At 48.4% G+C, this 20,069-nt stretch overlaps 1 protein-coding gene across 1 annotated transcript in view; it reads right to left on the bottom strand.

The window, feature by feature from the left end:
* Positions 1-2,472: 2,472 nt before the first annotated feature.
* SLC25A40 (solute carrier family 25 member 40) overlaps positions 2,473-20,069 on the bottom strand; it is a 57,035-nt gene continuing 39,438 nt past the window's right edge. The window contains exons 10-11 of the mRNA XM_075315610.1: positions 13,851-13,931; positions 2,473-4,110 (exon numbers count right to left, since the gene is read on the bottom strand). Of these exons, the coding sequence (XP_075171725.1) occupies positions 3,992-4,110; positions 13,851-13,931 (200 nt within the window). The 3' untranslated portion in view covers positions 2,473-3,991. The remainder of the gene's footprint in view (positions 4,111-13,850; positions 13,932-20,069) is intronic.

The following is a 20,069-nucleotide window of genomic DNA, read 5'->3' as shown; positions in this document are numbered from 1 at the left end:
TCGTAACTAGTGATGAGCGGGCACTACCATACTCGGGTGCTCGGTACTCGTAACTAGTGATGAGTGAGCACTACCATGCTCGGGTGCCCGGTACTCGTAACTAGTGATGATCGAGCACTACCATGCTCGGGTGCTCAGTACTCGTAACTAGTGAGGAGCGGGCACTACCATGCTCGGGTGCTCAGTACTCGTAACTAGTGATGAGTGGGCACTACCATGCTCGGGTGCTCTGTACTCGTAACTAGTGATGAGCGGGCACTACCATGCTTGGGTGCTCTGTACTCGTAACTAGTGATGAGCGGACACTACCATGCTTGGGTGCTCGGTACTTGTAACTAGTGATGAGCGAGCACTACCATGCTCAGGTGCTCAGTACTTGTAACTAGTGATGAGCGGGCACTACCATGCTCAGGTGCTCAGTACTTGTAACTAGTGATGAGCGGGCACTACCATGCTCAGGTGCTCAGTACTTGTAACTAGTGATGAGCGGGCACTACCATGCTCAGGGGCTCAGTACTCGTAAGGCTAATTTCACACATTGAATAAGCAGTGGTGCTGCTGCTGGTTACCAATGTTAATATTGATCATTTTGGGATGCTATAAGTCCTATCTAAATTTATAGGTTGTGTCTGTGGAAACCACACCCTTTTGTTTCTCAGATATCGCAAAAAAAGAAAACATTTGGGACAGCTGGAATGTATTTGATTTGCATTGAAAACGTTGCCACGTGAAGGTCATAAGTTCCTGACCTATGGGGCAGATTTGTGAAATAGTTAAAAAATGAACACTGACTTTGTGGAACCTAGAAACCAATCACAGCACAGCTTTCATTTCATATTCTGGTCTACAAAAATGAAATCTGCGCTGTGATTGGTTGCTAGGGGCTACAAAGACAGTTTTCATAAATCTGCCCTACAGGCCTCAGTTTATTAGGTGTGAGCAACCGAAATATCTTCCTCCATGATGCAACTTAATGTGATGATAGGACCAATACCATTACACTCGTACCTTTCTTTACATATATATATATTTATATGTTAACAAATGAAAACGCACAAAATACAACATTTATTCTTCATTACCCATCTGAAATATAGTATTTTATATAGTATTTAATATAGTTTATAAAGAATTATTTACAACAAATAAAATTAAAGTGTTCGTTCATATTCATGAATTATTAAGTTTTCCACATTAAGAAAAATGCACCCCAAAGCTTGATAAATATAACTTAAAAGAGCAGGTCCTCACCCTCCCCAGGTCCAGCCACTGCTCAGATCTCAGTGTTTTGGATAGAGGGGCCACATCACGTTGACAGATCAACACTGCAGCCAATCACTTAGCTCTGATAATGAGAAAGCACAACCCTTTATGCGCAGTGAGTGATGGTAGCGTTGACACAACGTCATCAATGCAGCCAAAACCACCGATACAAGATAGTCAGCACTGTATCGGAGGAGGATTAGTACCTGCAGTGTTTGTTATGTTACTTATACAAGACCAGCGGAGGTCCACTTTTCTTAAAGAGAAAAACATTGATACCAAAGGGAACATACCCTTTAATATGGCTTTTTTTTGTTAGTGATGTCTTGTAAGATGAATAAATAAAGGCCTCAGTGACATGGGCAATCTTTAGTAATGCAAAGGCTACCAAGATCACTATAGATAAATAACACTTATGGGGGTTAAGGAGCAATTCCCGGCTTGGTAAGATAGACTCTAGCTATTGGTAAGTTATCTGCCGTTACCTTTAGCAATCCAGAGCCCCATCTTCAACAATCCAGAGCCCCATCTTCAGCAATCCAGAGCCCCATCTTCAACAATCCAGAGCCCCATCTTCAACAATCCAGAGCCCCATCTTCAACAATCCAGAGCCCCATCTTCAAAGGAGCAGAGTAATGATGAGCAAGTTTCGAAATAGTCGGATTCGCGATACTCGTAACGAGTAGCGATGTGTCGGTCGTGAACGATCCGACACAAAGATCCTACTCCCTGCTGGGACAGACAGGAGCCAGATCACCAGTGAGAGCCACTAAAATCTCTACACGGCTCTTTTCGCAGCTGAAACCATGCCCACCCACGGCTAAACCGCCTACTCAACAATCTAATTGGTCACTTGTAAGTGGGAAGGGTTTAGCCGCGGGTGGGCGGGCTTTTTGCGGCGTTACTATAATCTTAAATATGTGTTCACCTGGGGTGAACACATTTAATAAGGAGCCGAGAACGAGTTGAAAGATCCGGCTCTTTTTGGTGAGCGGAGCCATGGGAACCGGATCACCAAAAAGAGCCGGACTGCCCATCACTAGTAACGAGAACGGTCTAATACTCACGTATGCATTCCGAATAGTGTGTGCAATGCAAGTCAATGGGGAATACTCATAATGTAACGAGTAACCTGAATGCCGTACTATTCGTGTGAGTAGCGAATAGTACAGCATTCAGGTTACTCATTACATTACAAGTATTCCCAATTGACTTGCATTACACATACTATTCAGAATGAATACGCGAGTATCAGACAGTTCCCATTACGAGTATCGTGAATACAAGGTATATCGAAACTCGCTTATGACTTACCATCTTGGGAATAATGCTGTAATAACTCATAAGGAACATATTAGGTAAAAGAGGGTCAAATGTACAATTTCTGTATACAGGCATCGCAAACCACTATTGGCCAGTCTGAAAATACACCAAGTATATCACAGTGGTGCAGGCTGGATGCTAGGCCTGATCCATGTTGCTAGAAATGTTGGACACTTATGTATAACCCTTGTACAAACTATTGTCTGGCTGACATTGCATCAACATTCTTGGCGCACCTTGATACATTTTAAGCCAAAGTCATAGGCCGTTATCAAATGAGGTTCAAGATGTGTTATCCGTAATCTGTGTCGCCCCCTCCCCACAGAAAGTTCTGTTCCCATCTGTACTTTTGGATCTGTTTGTAGCATCCAATGCAGATTCCATCAAATATGATGTCAAAACCACTTTCACCTTGTCAGAACCTGATGGACCCCATTTTAAGTCAATTGGGTGACGAATCTGGCAATGTGTTGTGTGAACAGAGCCCAAGACAGTAGAAACATTTTGGTAAACGGCTCCTTTAAAGGGTAATAGACTTTATAAAACCTTTGCCATCACCAGTTGATGAAAGATGCTGGAGGATCTCAGCCGCTGGAGGATCTCAGCCGCTGGAGGATCTCAGCCGCTGGAGGATCTCAGCCGCTGGAGGATCTCAGCCGCTGGAGGATCTCAGCCGCTGGAGGATCTCAGCCGCTGGAGGATCTCAGCCGCTGGAGGATCTCAGCCGCTGGAGGATCCCAGCCGCTGGAGGATCCCAGCCGCTGGAGGATCCCAGCCGCTGGAGGATCCCAGCCGCTGGAGGATCTCAGCCGCTGGAGGATCTCAGCCGATGGATGCTTCCACCCTTGGCTGTCATCTCTGCTCTCCGAAGAGAGGTTGGGTTACCTACATATGGATCATAGACTTCTACGAGATCGGTTGAGGTGCTTAGAGTCAATACTAAATACTTTGACCCCCACTTTTACCCTGTTATTTTATAAATCAATGGGCTCTCGTCACCCAAATTACCACGGAACAAAACGTAAAATATATTATGACATTTCAAAAGTTTTTTTAAAGCCATAGTTACTTTTAAAATATTTGCGTTACTGAACAATCACAGATTTACACATTTTCACAATGCCGTTAGAAATCGTTCCCATCTTGTAGCCATCTTCCAATATTCACCTGTTACCTTATAACACAGCCATGGAGCTACCTCTCGAGATATCCATCAAAGGCCACTATAGTCACCCACAATAGTGCGCACATTCCCTGTATGGCTCTATATCGCGTACAGCTTAGTATATAGTCCTCCGCTTTCCATCACCTCCAAATACTTGATCAAGACCCCTGCCAATCAGCGGCAATGGTTTACCGACAGCTACAAAAGCAGGACATCAGAGAAGTGATTCTGTACCCAAAATCACAAAGTTTTCAACTCCCGCTCACTATTAAACTTGCGGAAAAAGGATTTTCCAAATTCGTAGGTGCTGATCATTATGGCACAGGCGGGTGCGATCTTGATTAGGCGAGGACTCAAACCTGGAATAAAGGGAAAATTAAACTCCATGTCAGAGATTATATGCCGTAAAGGATAAGTTCTTCAAGGGGATGTCCACAGTGAATCCAGGACGGTTTCATATTCATGACCAGTCCATTTTTAATTCTGACCGGTGTCACTTTATGTGGCAATAACTCTAGAACACTTCAACAGATCCTGGTGATTCTGAGATTGTTTTTTTTGTGACATATTATACTTAAATTTTCCTCTTAAAGACAATATTTTTTGCGTTTATTTGTAAAAAAAAAAAACAAAAAAAACAAAAATTGTAAATTTGGCAAAAAAAAAAAAGTGCAACTTTCTAACTTTAAATTTGTATGCCCTTAAACCAGAGAGTTATGTCACACAAAATAGTTACCGTATTTTTCGGACTATAAGACGCACCTGACCATAAGACGCACCCTGGTTTTAGAGCAGGAAAATAGAAAAGAAGGGAATTTTGTTTACTTACCGTAAATTCCTTTTCTTCTAGCTCCAATTGGGAGACCCAGACAATTGGGTGTATAGCTTATGCCTCCGGAGGTCACACAAAGCATTACACTTAAAAGTGTAAACCCCTCCCCTCTGCCTATACACCCCCAGTGCATCACGGGCTCCTCAGTTTTGGTGCAAAGGCAGGAAGGAGGAAACTTATAAATTGGTCTAAGGTAAATTCAATCCGAAGGATGTTCGGAGAACTTAAACCATGAACCAAAGAACAATTCAACATGAATAACATGTGTACACAAAAGAACAACAGCCCGAAGGGAACAGGGGCGGGTGCTGGGTCTCCCAATTGGAGCTAGAAGAAAAGGAATTTACGGTAAGTAAACAAAATTCCCTTCTTCTTTGTCGCTCCATTGGGAGACCCAGACAATTGGGACGTCCAAAAGCAGTCCCTGGGTGGGTAAAGAATACCCCGGTAATAGAGCCGAAAGACGGCCCCTTCCTACAGGTGGGCAACCGCCGCCTGGAGGACTCGCCTACCTAAGCTGGCATCTGCCGAAGCGTAGGTATGCACCTGATAGTGCTTCGTGAAAGTGTGCAGACTCGACCAGGTAGCCGCCTGACACACCTGCTGAGCCGTAGCCTGGTGCCGCAATGCCCAGGACGCACCCACGGCTCTGGTAGAATGGGCTTTCAGTCCTGAAGGAACCGGAAGGCCAGAAGAACGGTAGGCTTCAAGAATTGGTTCCTTGATCCACCGAGCCAAGGTTGACTTGGAAGCCTGCGACCCTTTACGCTGGCCAGCGACAAGGACAAAGAGCGCATCCGAGCGGCGCAGGGGCGCCGTACGAGAAATGTAGAGCCGGAGTGCTCTCACAAGATCTAACAAGTGCAAATCCTTTTCACATTGGTGAACTGGATGAGGACAAAAAGAAGGTAAGGAGATATCCTGATTGAGATGAAAAGGGGATACCACCTTAGGGAGAAATTCCGGAACCGGACGCAGAACCACCTTGTCCTGGTGAAACACCAAGAAGGGAGCTTTGCATGACAGTGCAGCTAGCTCAGACACTCTGCGAAGTGATGTGACTGCCACTAGGAAGACCACCTTCTGCGAGAGGCGAGAAAGAGAAATATCTCTCATTGGCTCGAAAGGTGGTTTCTGAAGAGCCATTAGCACCCTGTTCAGATCCCAGGGTTCTAGCGGGCGCTTGTAAGGGGGGACTATGTGGCAAACCCCCTGCAGGAACGTGCGTACTTGCGGAAGCCTTGCTAGACGCTTTTGAAAAAATACAGAGAGCGCCGAGACTTGTCCCTTAAGAGAGCCGAGAGACAGCCACTTTTCCATTCCGGATTGAAGGAAAGACAGAAAAGTGGGCAAGGCAAATGGCCATGGAATAAAACCCTGATCAGAGCACCAGGATAAGAAGATCCTCCACGTCCTGTGGTAGATCTTGGCTGACGTTGGTTTCCTGGCCTGTCTCATAGTGGCAATGACCTCTTGAGATAACCTTGAAGACGCTAGGATCCAGGACTCAATGGCCACACAGTCAGGTTGAGGGCCGCAGAATTCAGATGGAAAAATGGCCCTTGAGACAGCAAGTCTGGTCGGTCTGGTAGTGCCCACGGTTGACCTACCGTGAGATGCCACAGATCCGGGTACCACGACCTCCTTGGCCAGTCTGGGGCGACGAGGAGGGCGCGGCGGCAGTCGGACCTGATCTTGCGTAACACTCTGGGCAGCAGTGCCAGAGGAGGAAAGACATAAGGCAGGTGAAACTGCGACCAATCCTGAACTAAGGCGTCTGCCGCCAGAGCTCTGTGATCTTGAGACCGTGCCATGAATGCCGGGACCTTGTTGTTGTGCCGGGACGCCATTAGGTCGACGTCCGGCTTCCCCCAGCGGCAACAGATCTCTTGAAACACGTCCGGGTGAAGAGACCATTCCCCTGCGTCCATGCCCTGGCGACTGAGAAAGTCCGCTTCCCAGTTTTCCACGCCCGGGATGTGTACTGCGGAGATGGTGGAGGCTGTGGCTTCCACCCACAGCAGAATCCGCCGAACTTCCTGGAAGGCTTGCTGACTGCGCGTGCCGCCTTGGTGGTTGATGTATGCCACCACCGTGGCGTTGTCCGACTGAATTCGGATCTGCCTGCCTTCCAGCCACGGCTGGAACGCCTTCAGGGCTAGATACACTGCCCTTATCTCCAGAACATTGATCTGAAGGGAGGACTCTGGCTGAGTCCAGGTACCTGAGCCCTGTGGTGGAGGAAGACCGCTCCCCACCCTGACAGACTCGCGTCCGTCGTGACCACAGCCCAGGATGGGGGCAGGAAGGATTTCCCCTTCGACAAAGAAGTGGGAAGAAGCCACCACTGAAGGGATGCCTTGGCTGCCCGAGAAAGGGAGACGTTCCTGTCGAGGGACGTCGATTTCCTGTCCCATTTGCGGAGAATGTCCCATTGAAGAGGACGCAGATGAAACTGTGCAAATGGAACTGCCTCCATTGCTGCCACCATCTTCCCTAGGAAGTGCATGAGGCGTCTCAAGGGGTGCGACTGGGCTCGGAGGAGAGATCGCACCCCTGTCTGTAGTGATCGTTGTTTGTCCAGCGGAAGTTTCACTATCGCTGGGAGAGTGTGAAACTCCATCCCGAGATATGTCAGCGATTGTGTCGGTGTCAGTTTTGACTTTGGGAAATTGATGATCCACCCGAACCTCTGGAGTGTCTCCAGAACAATGTTCAGGCTGTGTTGACATGCCACCCGAGAGGGGGCCTTGACAAGAAGATCGTCCAAGTAAGGGATCACTGAGTGTCCCTGAGAGTGTAGGACTGCAACCACTGTTGCCATGACCTTGGTGAAGACCCGTGGGGCTGTTGCCAGGCCGAAAGGCAGTGCCACGAACTGAAGGTGTTCGTCCCCGATGGCGAAACGCAGGAAGCGCTGATGCTCTGGTGCAATCGGCACGTGGAGATAAGCATCCTTGATGTCGATTGAGGCTAGGAAGTCTCCTTGGGACATCGAGGCGATGACGGAGCGGAGAGATTCCATCCGGAATCGTCTGGTTTTCACGTGTTTGTTGAGCAGTTTGAGGTCCAGGACGGGACGGAAAGATCCGTCCTTTTTTGGTACGACAAACAAGTTGGAGTAAAAACCGTGACCCCATTGCTGAAGGGGAACGGGGATAACTACTCCTTCTGCCTTCAGAGAGTTCACTGCCTGAAGAAGAGCATCGGCTCGCTCGGGGGGCGGAGATGTTCTGAAGAAACGAATCGGAGGACGAGAATTGAACTCTATCCTGTAACCATGAGACAGAATGTCTCTCACCCATCGGTCTTGGACATGTGGGAACCAGGCGTCGCAAAAGCGGGAGAGCCTGCCACCGACCGAGGATGCGGTTAGGGGAGTCCGCAAGTCATGAGGAGGCCGCTTTGGGAGCGGTTCCTCCGGCGGTCTTTTTAGGACGTGCCTTAGACCGCCATGAATCTGAGTTCCTCTGATCCTTTTGAGGCCTGTTGGACGAGGAGAATTGAGACCTGCCTGAGGGCCGAAAGGACCGAAACCTCGATTGTACCTTCCGTTGTTGAGGTCTGTTAGGTTTGGACTGGGGTAAGGACGAGTCCTTACCCTTGGATTGTTTAATGATTTCATCCAATTGCTCGCCAAACAGGCGGTCGCCAGAAAACGGCAAACCGGTTAAAAACTTCTTGGAAGCAGAGTCTGCCTTCCATTCACGTAGCCACATGGCCCTGCGGACTGCCACTGAATTGGCGGATGCTACCGCTGTACGGCTCGCAGAGTCTAGTACCGCATTCATGGCGTAGGACGCAAACGCCGACGCCTGAGAGGTTAATGACACAACCTGCGGAGTTGCGGCTCGTGTGAGTGCATTAATCTCAGACTGACAAGCTGAGATAGCTTGTAGTGCCCATACGGCAGCAAATGCCGGAGCAAATGACGCGCCGATAGCCTCATAGATGGATTTCATCAGGAGCTCTATCTGCCTGTCAGTGGCATCCTTGAGTGATGCACCATCTGCCACTGCAACTATGGATCTGGCCGCCAGTCTAGAGACTGGAGGATCCACCTTGGGACACTGGGCCCAACCCTTGACTACGTCAGGGGGGAAGGGATAACGTGTGTCATGAAGTCGCTTAGTAAAGCGCTTATCCGGAAAAGCTCGGTGCTTCTGGACTGCGTCTTTGAAATCGGAGTGATCAAGAAACGCACTCAGTGTACGTTTGGGAAACCTAAAATGAAATTTCTCCTGCTGAGAAGCTGACTCCTCAATCGGAAGGGGTGGAGGAGAAAGATCCAACACCTGATTGATTGACGCTATAAGGTCATTTACTATGGCGTCCCCTTCAGGCGTATCAAGGTTGAGCGCGGCGTCAGGATCAGAGTCCTGATCTGCCGCATCTGCTTCATCCTCCAGAGAGTCCTCATGCTGAGAACCTGTACAGTGAGATGAAGTCGAGGGAATCTCACAGCGAGCCCGCTTCGTCGGTCTGGGACTGCGGTCCGTGTCGGAGTCCTCCCCGTGGGACCTATGAGTTGACCCAGGAGCTCTTTGCTGCTCCGACCGAGGGGGGCATGGGGGCAATGAATCAACAGTGCCCGGGGCCTGTGTTACAGGTCTGGACTGCAAAGCTTCCAGTATCCTAGCAGACCATCTATCCATAGACTCAAAAAGTTTGTCAGCAAATACTGCAAACTCTGTCCCTGTCACCTGGACAGTGGGGGCCGGAGGTTCCACCTGGACCGGGGGTCCCACCAGTGGCTGAGACTCCGGCTGAGTGAGTGTCACAGGGGCCGAGCATTGCACACAATGAGGGTAGGTGGAACCTGCAGGAAGCATTGCCGCACATGAGGTACAGGTTGCAAAGTAAGCCTGTGCCTTGGCACCCTTGCTTTTTGCAGACGACATGCTGTTTCTCCTCTTAGAATAATCAGTGAGGGTATATAGCCAAACGCTAACAGTGAGGCCGTACAGAGTAAATGTATACACTAAAAGCATATAAATATACAATTCGGCACCCAGGGGGACCAGCACCTAGTAACAGGTGCGGCTTACCGACCGCTCCCAGCGGTTGTGTGACCACCAGATCCCTGCCTGGGCCTCCCAGAGCTGTGGAGCTCAGTTGTCTCCCCTCTGAAGTTCTCCAGCGTCTTGTAGCAATGGCTGCCGGCGTTCAGAGAGGAGGAGGGGGCCGTGGGCGTGCCTGTAAAAGTGCGGGAATCTGGTGCCCCACGGTGCTCAGTGAGGGGGGAGGAGAATACAAAGTATGCTCCTGCCCTCAGCGCTGACGTCCAGTGCAGCGTCCCGCCCTTACCCCTGACTGGCAGGCCCGGGGGCGGGAATATGCGGCACTAGGCCGCAAAAGCCGGGGACTAAAGTTATAAGCGCGGCCGGCAAACAAGCGCGGCCAGCGCGGTAGTCCCGGCGCACTAACACACCCAGCAGCTGCTGCAGTGTCTATTACCCAGGCGCACTATGCGCCGTCCCCAAGGGGACACAGAGTACCTCAGAGTCGCAGGGCCTTGTCCCTGATGATACCCGGCTCCTGTCCAGCAGATTCCCCCAGGGGCTGCGGAGGGAGCGCGGTCCCAGCGCCTGGTGACCGGTCAGGATCCCACTTCACCCAGAGCCCCTAAGGGATGGGGAAGGAAAACAGCATGTGGCTCCTGCCTATGTACCCACAATGGGTACCTCAACCTTAACAGCACCGCCGACCAGAGTGGGGTGAGAAGGGAGCATGCTGAGGACCCTGTATGGGCCCACTTTTCTTCCATCCGATATAGTCAGCAGCTGCTGCTGACTAAAATGTGGAGCTTGCGTGGATGTGTGCCTCCTTCCACAAAGCAATAAAACTGAGGAGCCCGTGATGCACGGGGGGGTGTATAGGCAGAGGGGAGGGGTTTACACTTTTAAGTGTAATACTTTGTGTGGCCTCCGGAGGCAGAAGCTATACACCCAATTGTCTGGGTCTCCCAATGGAGCGACAAAGAAATAAAATTTTAAGCAAAAAATGGAGTCATGACACACTGTTATGGGGCGAGGATCTGCTGCTGACACTGTAATGGGGGTAATATCCCCAAATTCTCTACTAAGATACCCCATCCTGGTAATGATCCTCCTGCCTTGTATATACAGTATAATACCCCCAACCTGCTCATATACCCCCATTCTGCTCATAATATACCCCCATCCTGCTCATAATATACAACCATCCTGCTATACACCCCCATGCTGGTATACGGCCCGCATCCTGTGGCACATAAAAAAAAATAAACGTTCATACTCACCTTACCTCACCTCACTCCCTGCAGCATCGCTCCTCCTCCCGTCTGTGTCAGCGCCGCTGAGTGGAGCCGTCCCCGTTCCCCTGCAGTACCGCAATCTCCTCCTGGCTGCCGGCGGCCGCTGAGTGGAGCCGTCCCCGTTCCCCTGCAGCACCGCGATGTCCTCCTGGCTGCCGGCGGCTGCGTGTGGAAACGTGCGCACAGCGATGACGTCATCGCTGTGCGTACCGCTAGTCTCCACTCAGCGGCCGACGGCACAGACAGGAGGACATCGCGGTGCTGCAGGGGAACGGGGACGGCTCCATTCAGCGGCCGCCAGCAGCCAGGAGGAGATCGCGGTACTGCAGGGGAACGGTGACAGGTGAGTGTACTGATTCACTGCACCCCGCGATGATGATGCACGGGGGGCAGTGAATACAGCCGCACATGATCACTCCAGGCTGTAGTTGCCAGGGGTGATCATGTGGGCCGGCTGTTTATCCCTCGCCCATCATCCCGCCCACCTGTCAGCGCTGAGAGATGATGGGCGGGAGGATGGGCGCGCATATTAGATGAGCGGGTCCACGTGGTCACGGCAGGCGCTGCTGCAGCCTGCTCATACCCCCAATGACCCGCTCCACCGCAGCACCCTCATTCCACGCAGCCCTACATTCAGACCATAAGACGCACCCCCCACTTTCCCCCAACATTTTGGGGAAAAAAGTGCGTCTTATGGTCCGAAAAATACGGTAACTTTTCTTACATGTCGTTTATATCAGCACCAATTTTTAAACAATTTTTTTTTTGTTAGGAAGTTTGAAGGGTTAAAAATCACCAATTTATTATTTTTTTTACAACAAAATGTACAAAACCATTTTTTTTTTTTTAACCACAAAAATGTTACTTTAGCCCTAAATTTAGCATTTTTAACAGGAGAAAATGCAGAATAAAATGTTGGAGGTCCATTTTCTCCTGAGTATATACCCCATATGTGGTGGAAAACTACTGTTTGGGCGCACGGTAGGGCTCGGAAGGGAAGGAGTGACATTTGACTTTTTCAATGTAGATTTTGCTGGAATCGTTAGCAGATGCCATGTCGCATCTGGAGAGTCCCTGATGTACCTAAAACAGTTAAAACCCCCACAAGTGACCCCATTTTGGAAGCTAATTCCCCAAGGAATGTATCTAGATGTTTGGTGAGCACTTTAAACCCCCAGGTGCTTCACTGAATTTTATAAAGTTGCGCAGTGAAAATGAAAAAATACATTTTTACCACAAAAATGTTTCTTTAACAGCAATTTTTTCATTTTCACAAGGATAACAATTTGGTGGGCAATTTCAACTGAGTACGCTGATACCCCATATGTGGTGGGAAACTACTGTTTGGACACACTGTTGAGCTCTGAAAAGAAGGAACGTTTTGGAGCACAGATTTTAATGGAATGGTTTGCGGCTGTCATATCACATTTGGAGAGTCCCTGAATTGCCTAAACAGTGGAAACCCCCCACAAGTGACCCTATATTGGAATTGATCTAGGGTTTTCCTGGTATGTGATTTCTAAACGTTAGTGACATATACAAGATGTGTAGAGAACGTCAGGTTGGCATATGTTAATTTAGTAGTTCACGGACGTGTGGTAGACTCTGAAGCTTTCATTCATAAACAGTCTACATTTTTGGGGGGCAGGCGTCGCATTGCCAAATGGTGTCCTTCCTTATTCCCCCATCTGTAATACACTCGACACCTTTTTGTGACCTTCCTCTCTTTGCTGTTTAAGGGACTTCACCTCAGAAATGTTGCCCTGGTACAACATGAGCACCTTCAGTTCCAGAAGTACTGAAGCCCGTTCCTTCCTGACTTCCAAACATTTGGGCCTTGATCACTACCTCCTGGATCTTAAGGAAGGTACCGGTCTGCCTGCACATTGTGATAGAACGTTGCCACCGGTACGATGAGCATGGGCTGCTTCTCGTACCACACCTTAGCTTTACGAATGATACTACAGGGCTGAAGGACTTGATCGGAGAGAGATCAACTCCCCAATGTTCTTGTTGTACCCCAGGACACAGTCTGGTGTGGACCTGTATAGCTGAACCTCGTGCAGCAGTGGTAATAGTAATATTGGGTTTAGGAAGGTTAGCATTAGGGAAGGAGGGAAACACAAGGAGTTCAGTTTTTGACATATTTAGACAGAGGGAGAACATGATGTGGGATACAGCGGAAAGACAATCGCTTGTATTTTGTAGTCTACAGGAGACTATGTGTATAATTGGGTGTCATCATCATACACATGGTACTGGAAACCGAATCTACTGATGATTTGTCCAATAGGGATGGTGTATTCAGAGAAGAGCAGGGGGCCTAGGACTGAATCCTGAGGACCCCGGACAGTAAGAGAGGAGGAGAGGAAGAGGAGCCAGCAAAACAGACAGTGAAGTAGCGGTCAGAGAGGTAGGCGAAGAACCAGGAGAGAGGACCAGGTGTCCTTGAGCCAGATAGAACGGAGCATAGTGAGGAGGAGCTGGTGATCCACAGTATCGAATGCAGCAGAGGATCCAGGAGAATCAGAAGGAAGTAGTGACCATTAGATTTAGCTGTAAGTAGATCATTAGAGACTTTATTAAGGACAGTGTCAGTAGAGGGTAAGGAGCGGAAACCAAATTGTAAGTATCAAGAAGAGAATAATCTGAGAAATAGCAGATTACACGAGACTACATGAAGCATTCCAGACATTTTTCGAGAAGAAAGGGACATTAGAGACGGGTCTGTAGGATTCAATGCCACTAAATAAGTCAAAGGGGTCCTTTGAAGAGTTTCTTGAAATCTGCTGCAGCGTGGAGAGAAACCATGACACATATGCATAGTGTTTAGTGCCAGCGGCGCCACCTGCTGGCAAACAAGTGAATGGCCATTCATTTTTAACCTTTGATGATGTACTCATGGCACAAGGAGCAACCAAGAAAAAAAAAATAAAAAGGATAATAATGAAAATTCCAGTAAATAAACTTACCTACAAAAAGACCCCGAAAGCCGTTCTCAGATATTATTGCATACATTATCTTCCAAGTCGAAGTTGATCTTTTCTGTGAATCTTAAAAAAAAAACAACAAAAAAAAACATAAAAGACAAACCCAATGAAAAAAAAAAAAAAGCATAAAAATTCTAACAGCATTTTGAACCGGATGAGGTTTAACATTATTTTGAGTACATATAAAGTCAACTGTAAAGCTAAATTTCATTCAGGCGTAGTATTGCTGTCCTAACTGACTAGTCTGTAGAATGGTAGGACATACTCCACCATTGAGGGCATCCAAGCGTCTCTGTACATTTGTCCATTCATCTTCCCTTCAATTATATGAAGATTGCCAGTGCTGTATGCTGAAAACCAGCCGCACACCATGATGTTCCCACCTCCACACTTCAATGTTGTTGGTATTTTTCGAGTGATTTGCCTTTTGGCCTCCAAACATTGTGTGCATTGTGACATCGAAAGAGTTAAATTTTCACTTCCTTTGACCAGACTATTTTCTCCCAGTATTTTACAGACTTGTCTAAATGTTGTTGAGCAAACTTTAAACACTCTTGAACCTGTTTTTTGTTCAGCAATGGAGTCCTGCGTGGTGAGCGTGCATACAGGAGCGTGCATACAGGAGCGTGCATACAGGAGCGTGCATACAGGCCATGGAAGGGGAGTGCATTACTTATTGTTTTCTTTGAAACAATTGTACCTGCTGATTCCAGGTCTTTCTGTAGGTCTACACAGGTGGTTCTTGGCTCTTGGACAATTCCTCTGATAATTCTTTTCACTCCTGTCTGAAATCTTGTGGTGAGCACCGGGTCGTGGCCGATTATGGGTAAAATATGTTCTTCCTAATTCTGGATTATGGCCACTGCTTACACTACTTCCAATTTATGTGCTCAATGGAACCGTCAGTAGTTTGGAAATTCTTCTGTAACGAATGCTTTCAGAATGTTTTACAACATTAAGGTTGTAAAGGTATTGAGACAGCTCACTGGTTTTACCCACCATGAGATGTTTCTTGTGTGACACCTTAGTAATGAGACCGCTTTTTATCGACCAGCAGCTGAACTAGCTGATATTTTTCAGTAAGCGGCAGATTTCTTTTGTAATTACTGATAGATTTCAGCTGGTGCCATGACTTTCCATGGATTTTTGCACCTCTCTTCAAGTAATCAATACTCTTTTGTCATTTCTGATTATTACAAGTAACTTAATTTATGGATATCTGCGGGTGTGTGTATGTGTGTGTGTGTGTGTGTGTGTGTGTATACACACAAATGACACTACAAATGCATCATTTCATACAGACTGAAAGAAATACAAACTGAAGAAACAGGCTGAGAGGAGATTTAATAGCGGTCTACTAATCTCTGAAAGGTAGTCCCGGGGCGTGGCCTGAGCAGCATGTGAGGAAGACTTGTGTAGCCAGAGCTCCTGCAAAAAACTCCTGTATAATCCTGTCCAGCTGGGGTTAAAGTTTGTTTTACTGCTTTCCTGGAGTGGTGACCTCTCCTAGACTGAGGGGGCTTCAAAGACCTGAGTGATATGACCAGAACTCGGGCTGATAAGAAGCGCGGGACACAGGCCACACTCATGGACGCTGGAGCTTCAGGTGGGGGCAGGGCGTCTGATGCAATAGCTCGCCTCAGCAAGTTTGCACGAGATCAGCCTGAGATACCTGGAGCTGTTAAGCAGTGTGACCTCAGCGTGCAGGAGCTACAGATCCCAGGACAAGAACTGATGGAGGAGGAAGAGCAGCAGGGAGCTGTGAGTATGTTGGCTGCTGCCAGTATTGTGGAGAAGGGGGACAACCTTAGAGCTGCAGATGAAAACACAGATCCTGGGAGAGCAGAGCCCACCCTCAGTGATGTGCTTGCAGCAGTAAACACCTGCAACAATATGCTAGCCACTTTGAACATACAGATGGGAGGAATTAAAATGGACATTTCATCTATCAGGCACGAGTTGCAGGGGGTCAATGTACGGGTGGGGGCCCTGGAAGACCGGGTCAGTGCCACAGAGGATAAGCTTCCCCCTCTGACTCGGGACCTTGGCAGAGCAATCCACAATATCTCATTGCTTAGGGCTAAGGTGGACGATCTAGAAAACAGATCCCGCAGAAGCAATCTCCGACTGGTCGGGGTCCCAGAAAAGGCAGAAGGCAATAATCCAGTAGCTTTTTTTGAAATGTGGCTCCCCAAGACTTTGGGTATGGATCTGTTTTCTCCTTTCTTCACTATTGAGCGGGCACATAGGGTCCCCACTAGACCCCCACCACCAGGGGCACCCCCTCGTCCTATCCTCCTCAAGCTACTGCACTTCAGGGACAGGGACACTGCGCTCCGCAGAGCCCGGGAGATTAAGGATCTGGCTATTGACGGCCATAAGGTCTCACTGTACCCGGATTTTTCCACTGAAATCCAGCAGAGGAGAGCGCAATTTATTGATGTCAAAAAACGCCTGAGGCAGCTGCAGATCTCTTACTCAATGTTATACCCTACCAGGCTGCGAGTGGTGGCGGATGGTGGGACAAAGTTTTTTGACACTCCAAAGGATGCAGCCGCATGGCTCGATACCAATGAAAAAGGACTGCGCAGAAATCACCGCTGAGGATTATTGCGGATTCCTTGCTGTTGGACTTGCTGAGGTGACCTTGCTATGTTTCCCGGCTGGAACACTTATGGACGGTCGGCAGGAGCCACCCAGATAGGTTACTATGCAGTTGATGACTGTTCAGGAATTTAAACCGTTATGTGCTCTTACGGTTATGTTTAGCCCCACTTCCCTCTGTTTGAGAGGAATGTCCTGGTTTACTGTGTATGTTTTTATGTTGTTTGACCTTTTTGTTTTATGCACCTGTTTGGTCTATGCTCATCTATGGGAACTGCTGCAGATGGGTCCGGGGGTCCCCGCTTGCTGCCCCCTGCTGTTACATATGTGCACTCACCCTTATGGCGAAGGAGGTTAATATAGTGGCCTGGAATGTGCGAGGATTGGGTGAAGCCACTAAAAGATGTGCAGTTTTTCTGTTTCTACAGCAGCTTAAGCCAGACATAATATTCTTATCAGAAACGCACTTGGTGAAGGAGCGGCTCCACTTGCTCCACAAAAAATGGATAGCCCATGAGTACCACTCTGTATATACCACACATTCCAGGGGGGTGAGTGTCCTGATACACAGGACAGTGCCGTTTGAGTGTCTTAAAGCTTCTGTGGATCAGGAGGGTAGATTTGTATGTCTTTACTGTGTCCTTCATAATGTGCGCTGTGTTCTAGTTGCAATTTATATTCCGCCGCCATACACAGGGGAACCATTGAAACGTATCCTCAATTTTGTTGCTTCCCTCCCTGAGGTCCCCACCCTATTAGTAGGAGACTATAATAATTACTTGCACCCGTATTGGGATAAGTTACATACAGGGAATATCTCACAGGCGGCGGCAGCTACATCCCTTGCTAGACTGATGGAGGAGGTGGGATATGTAGATATTTGGCGTATTAGAAACCCGCAGGTCCGGCAGTATTCATGCTATTCTAGTTCTCATCATTCACTGTCCCGGATTGACCTGGCCATTGGAAATGCTCAGCTGCTGCCTTGTGTAGCTTCAGTCACGTACCTGGCCAGGGGGGTGTCTGACCACTCCCCACTACAGGTCCGTCTAAGGCTTGGGGACCCAGACCGGCTGGCGGGGATACCTTGGCGGCTCAACCCTTTTTGGATACAACTGATAGGGGGCACTCTGACTGACACTATACGGGAATATTTTGTGATAAATGACGGTACGGCATCTAAACATATAGTGTGGGACGCAATGAAGGCGTATGTTCGTGGGACATATATTAGGGAAATTTGCACCCGAAAGGCGAAAACAAGAGAGCGCACTAAGTATCTGACGGACACTTTAGGTGATGCAGAACGACTTCTTATATCTAACCCTACAGATGATGCCAAGCGGGACTTAGAGAGGGCACAGAGAGCTCTGAGAGACCATATGACTTCCTTGGCCACTAACAAACGCTTTTTCCTTAAGCAGCGGTACTTTACGGAGGGGGAGAGTGTGGGACATCTCTTGGCTACAATTGCTAGGGCGCAGGAGGGATTGACCTATATCACCAAATTGAAACTTGACACTGGAGAGGAGGTGAGGGACAGCGGGAGGATTGTGGAAGTCATGCAACAGTATTACACCCAATTATACTCCTCTAAATCGCATTATGGGGATGAGGAACTGGGGGACTTTGTGGAGGAGATCACTCTCCCCAGTCTGTCAGATAGTGAGAGAGAATCCCTGAATAGAGATATAGACCTGGAGGAGCTGGAGGAGGCGCTCGGTCAAATCCAAAATGAAAAGGCCCCAGGTGCGGACGGACTCCCGGGTGAATTCTACAAATTATATACCCATCTGCTGCTGCCAAGACTCTTGGATGTGTTCAGAGATGCTGAGGAGAAGGGGTCCCTCCCTGTATCCATGAGGGAGGCTATTATTGTTCTGATTTTAAAACCCGGGAAAGATCCGACCGCGCCTGACTCCTATCGCCCAATCTCGCTGCTTACATTAGATATTAAATTAATTGCTAAAATTCTAGCTAACAGATTGTCCCGGGTGATCACGTCAGTGATCCACGAGGATCAGACTGGATTCATCCCCAATAAATCTACTTCCATTAATTTGCGACGTTTATTCCTGGGGATACAGCTAAGTTCTGAGGGGAGAAACAAGGAGAGAGCAGTCCTGTCATTAGATGCAGCCAAAGCCTTTGACAGTATTGAATGGAATTTCCTATGGGTAGTTTTGGAGAAATTGGGTCTTGGCTCCAGATTTATTGGCTGGGTCAAATTGTTATATGCCTCTCCGCGGGCCAGGATTCGAGTTAATCGTTGTACCTCCTCGTCTTTTAATTTGGCCAGGGGCACGAGACAGGGCTGTCCTCTCTCTCCATTACTATTTGCAGCGGCAATTGAGCCATTGGCGGCTATGCTTCGTGCATCCGCTGGCGTAAAGGGGTTTGAGATAGGCGGTCTGGAGCATAAGGTTTCCCTCTATGCGGACGATTTGTTGCTGTATCTCAGGGAGGTGGGGACATCGGTGGGCCCAGCAATAAATATTATTATAGAATTTGGTAGGCGCTCGGGACTCCTAATAAACTGGAAGAAATCGGCCCTGCTCCCTATAGATCCACTCCCATCTAATTTTAGTACTCTGGGGCTGCCAATTCCGACGGTGGATAAATTTAAATACCTGGGGATTGTGGTTAGTGCCCGACCGCGTGATTACTACTCTCAAAATCTGGAACCAGTGTTGGCTCAGTTTAGGAACAAGATAGATGCCTGGTGTCGACTCCCACTGTCCCTTATTGGCCGTGCTAATCTACTAAAAATGGTACTGATGCCCAAACTTCTGTATCTTCTCCACAACGCCCCAATATGGATCCACTGGAAATTTTTCCGTAAAATCAACACTTTGTTTCGGGAACTCTTGTGGCAAAAGCAGCAGGCTAGAATCCGCCTTGAGACCCTGCAGAGAGGGAAGTAGGATGGGGGTCTGGCAGTCCCCAACCCGTGGGTTTATTATGTTGCGGCACAGATGCAGCACTTCAGGGGGTGGGGAAAGGATGAGGCATATGACGCTGGGGGCAAATTGGTGAGGGGCCTTGCAGAATGGGGACACCCAGTGGCTTTTTTGGATGCAGGATACTCACCCAGAGGAGGAACATTATATCCAACATTATCATTGATGTACAAGGTGTGGGATAGAGGGAAGCAGTTGCTGGGAATATCAGGAATGACTGAGTACTGGCCCTTATGGCATAATCGTGGACTGGCGGAGCTGCAGAGACTCCCGGGTTGGAGAATGTGGGTGAGCAGGGGGGTGCATCAGGTGTCTCAGATTCTTCAGAATAATATACTTAAAAGATTTGACCAGCTTCAAGCTGAGTTTGGGATACCGCACAGTTCCTTTTACCAATACCTGCAGCTCCGTCATGCCTATGAGACACAGACACGTCGTATGGACATTAGGATAGAGCGGAATCACACTCTTACTGAATTGTTGACATCTGATCGCTCCTATGGTATTATTTCTAGGTTGTATACAGTGATGCTATCTAGACACCTCGACAAATTCCCTTTGCAGGCTAGAGAGAAGTGGGAGAGGGACCTAGGCCCTATGACAGAGGAACAGTGGGGTGAGGTCCTGTCTCAGACTC

This window comes from Anomaloglossus baeobatrachus, chromosome 6 (genome assembly GCF_048569485.1).
Source record: "Anomaloglossus baeobatrachus isolate aAnoBae1 chromosome 6, aAnoBae1.hap1, whole genome shotgun sequence".
Classification (NCBI taxonomy): domain Eukaryota; kingdom Metazoa; phylum Chordata; class Amphibia; order Anura; family Aromobatidae; genus Anomaloglossus; species Anomaloglossus baeobatrachus.
This window is presented reverse-complemented; position numbering and strand designations above follow the sequence as displayed.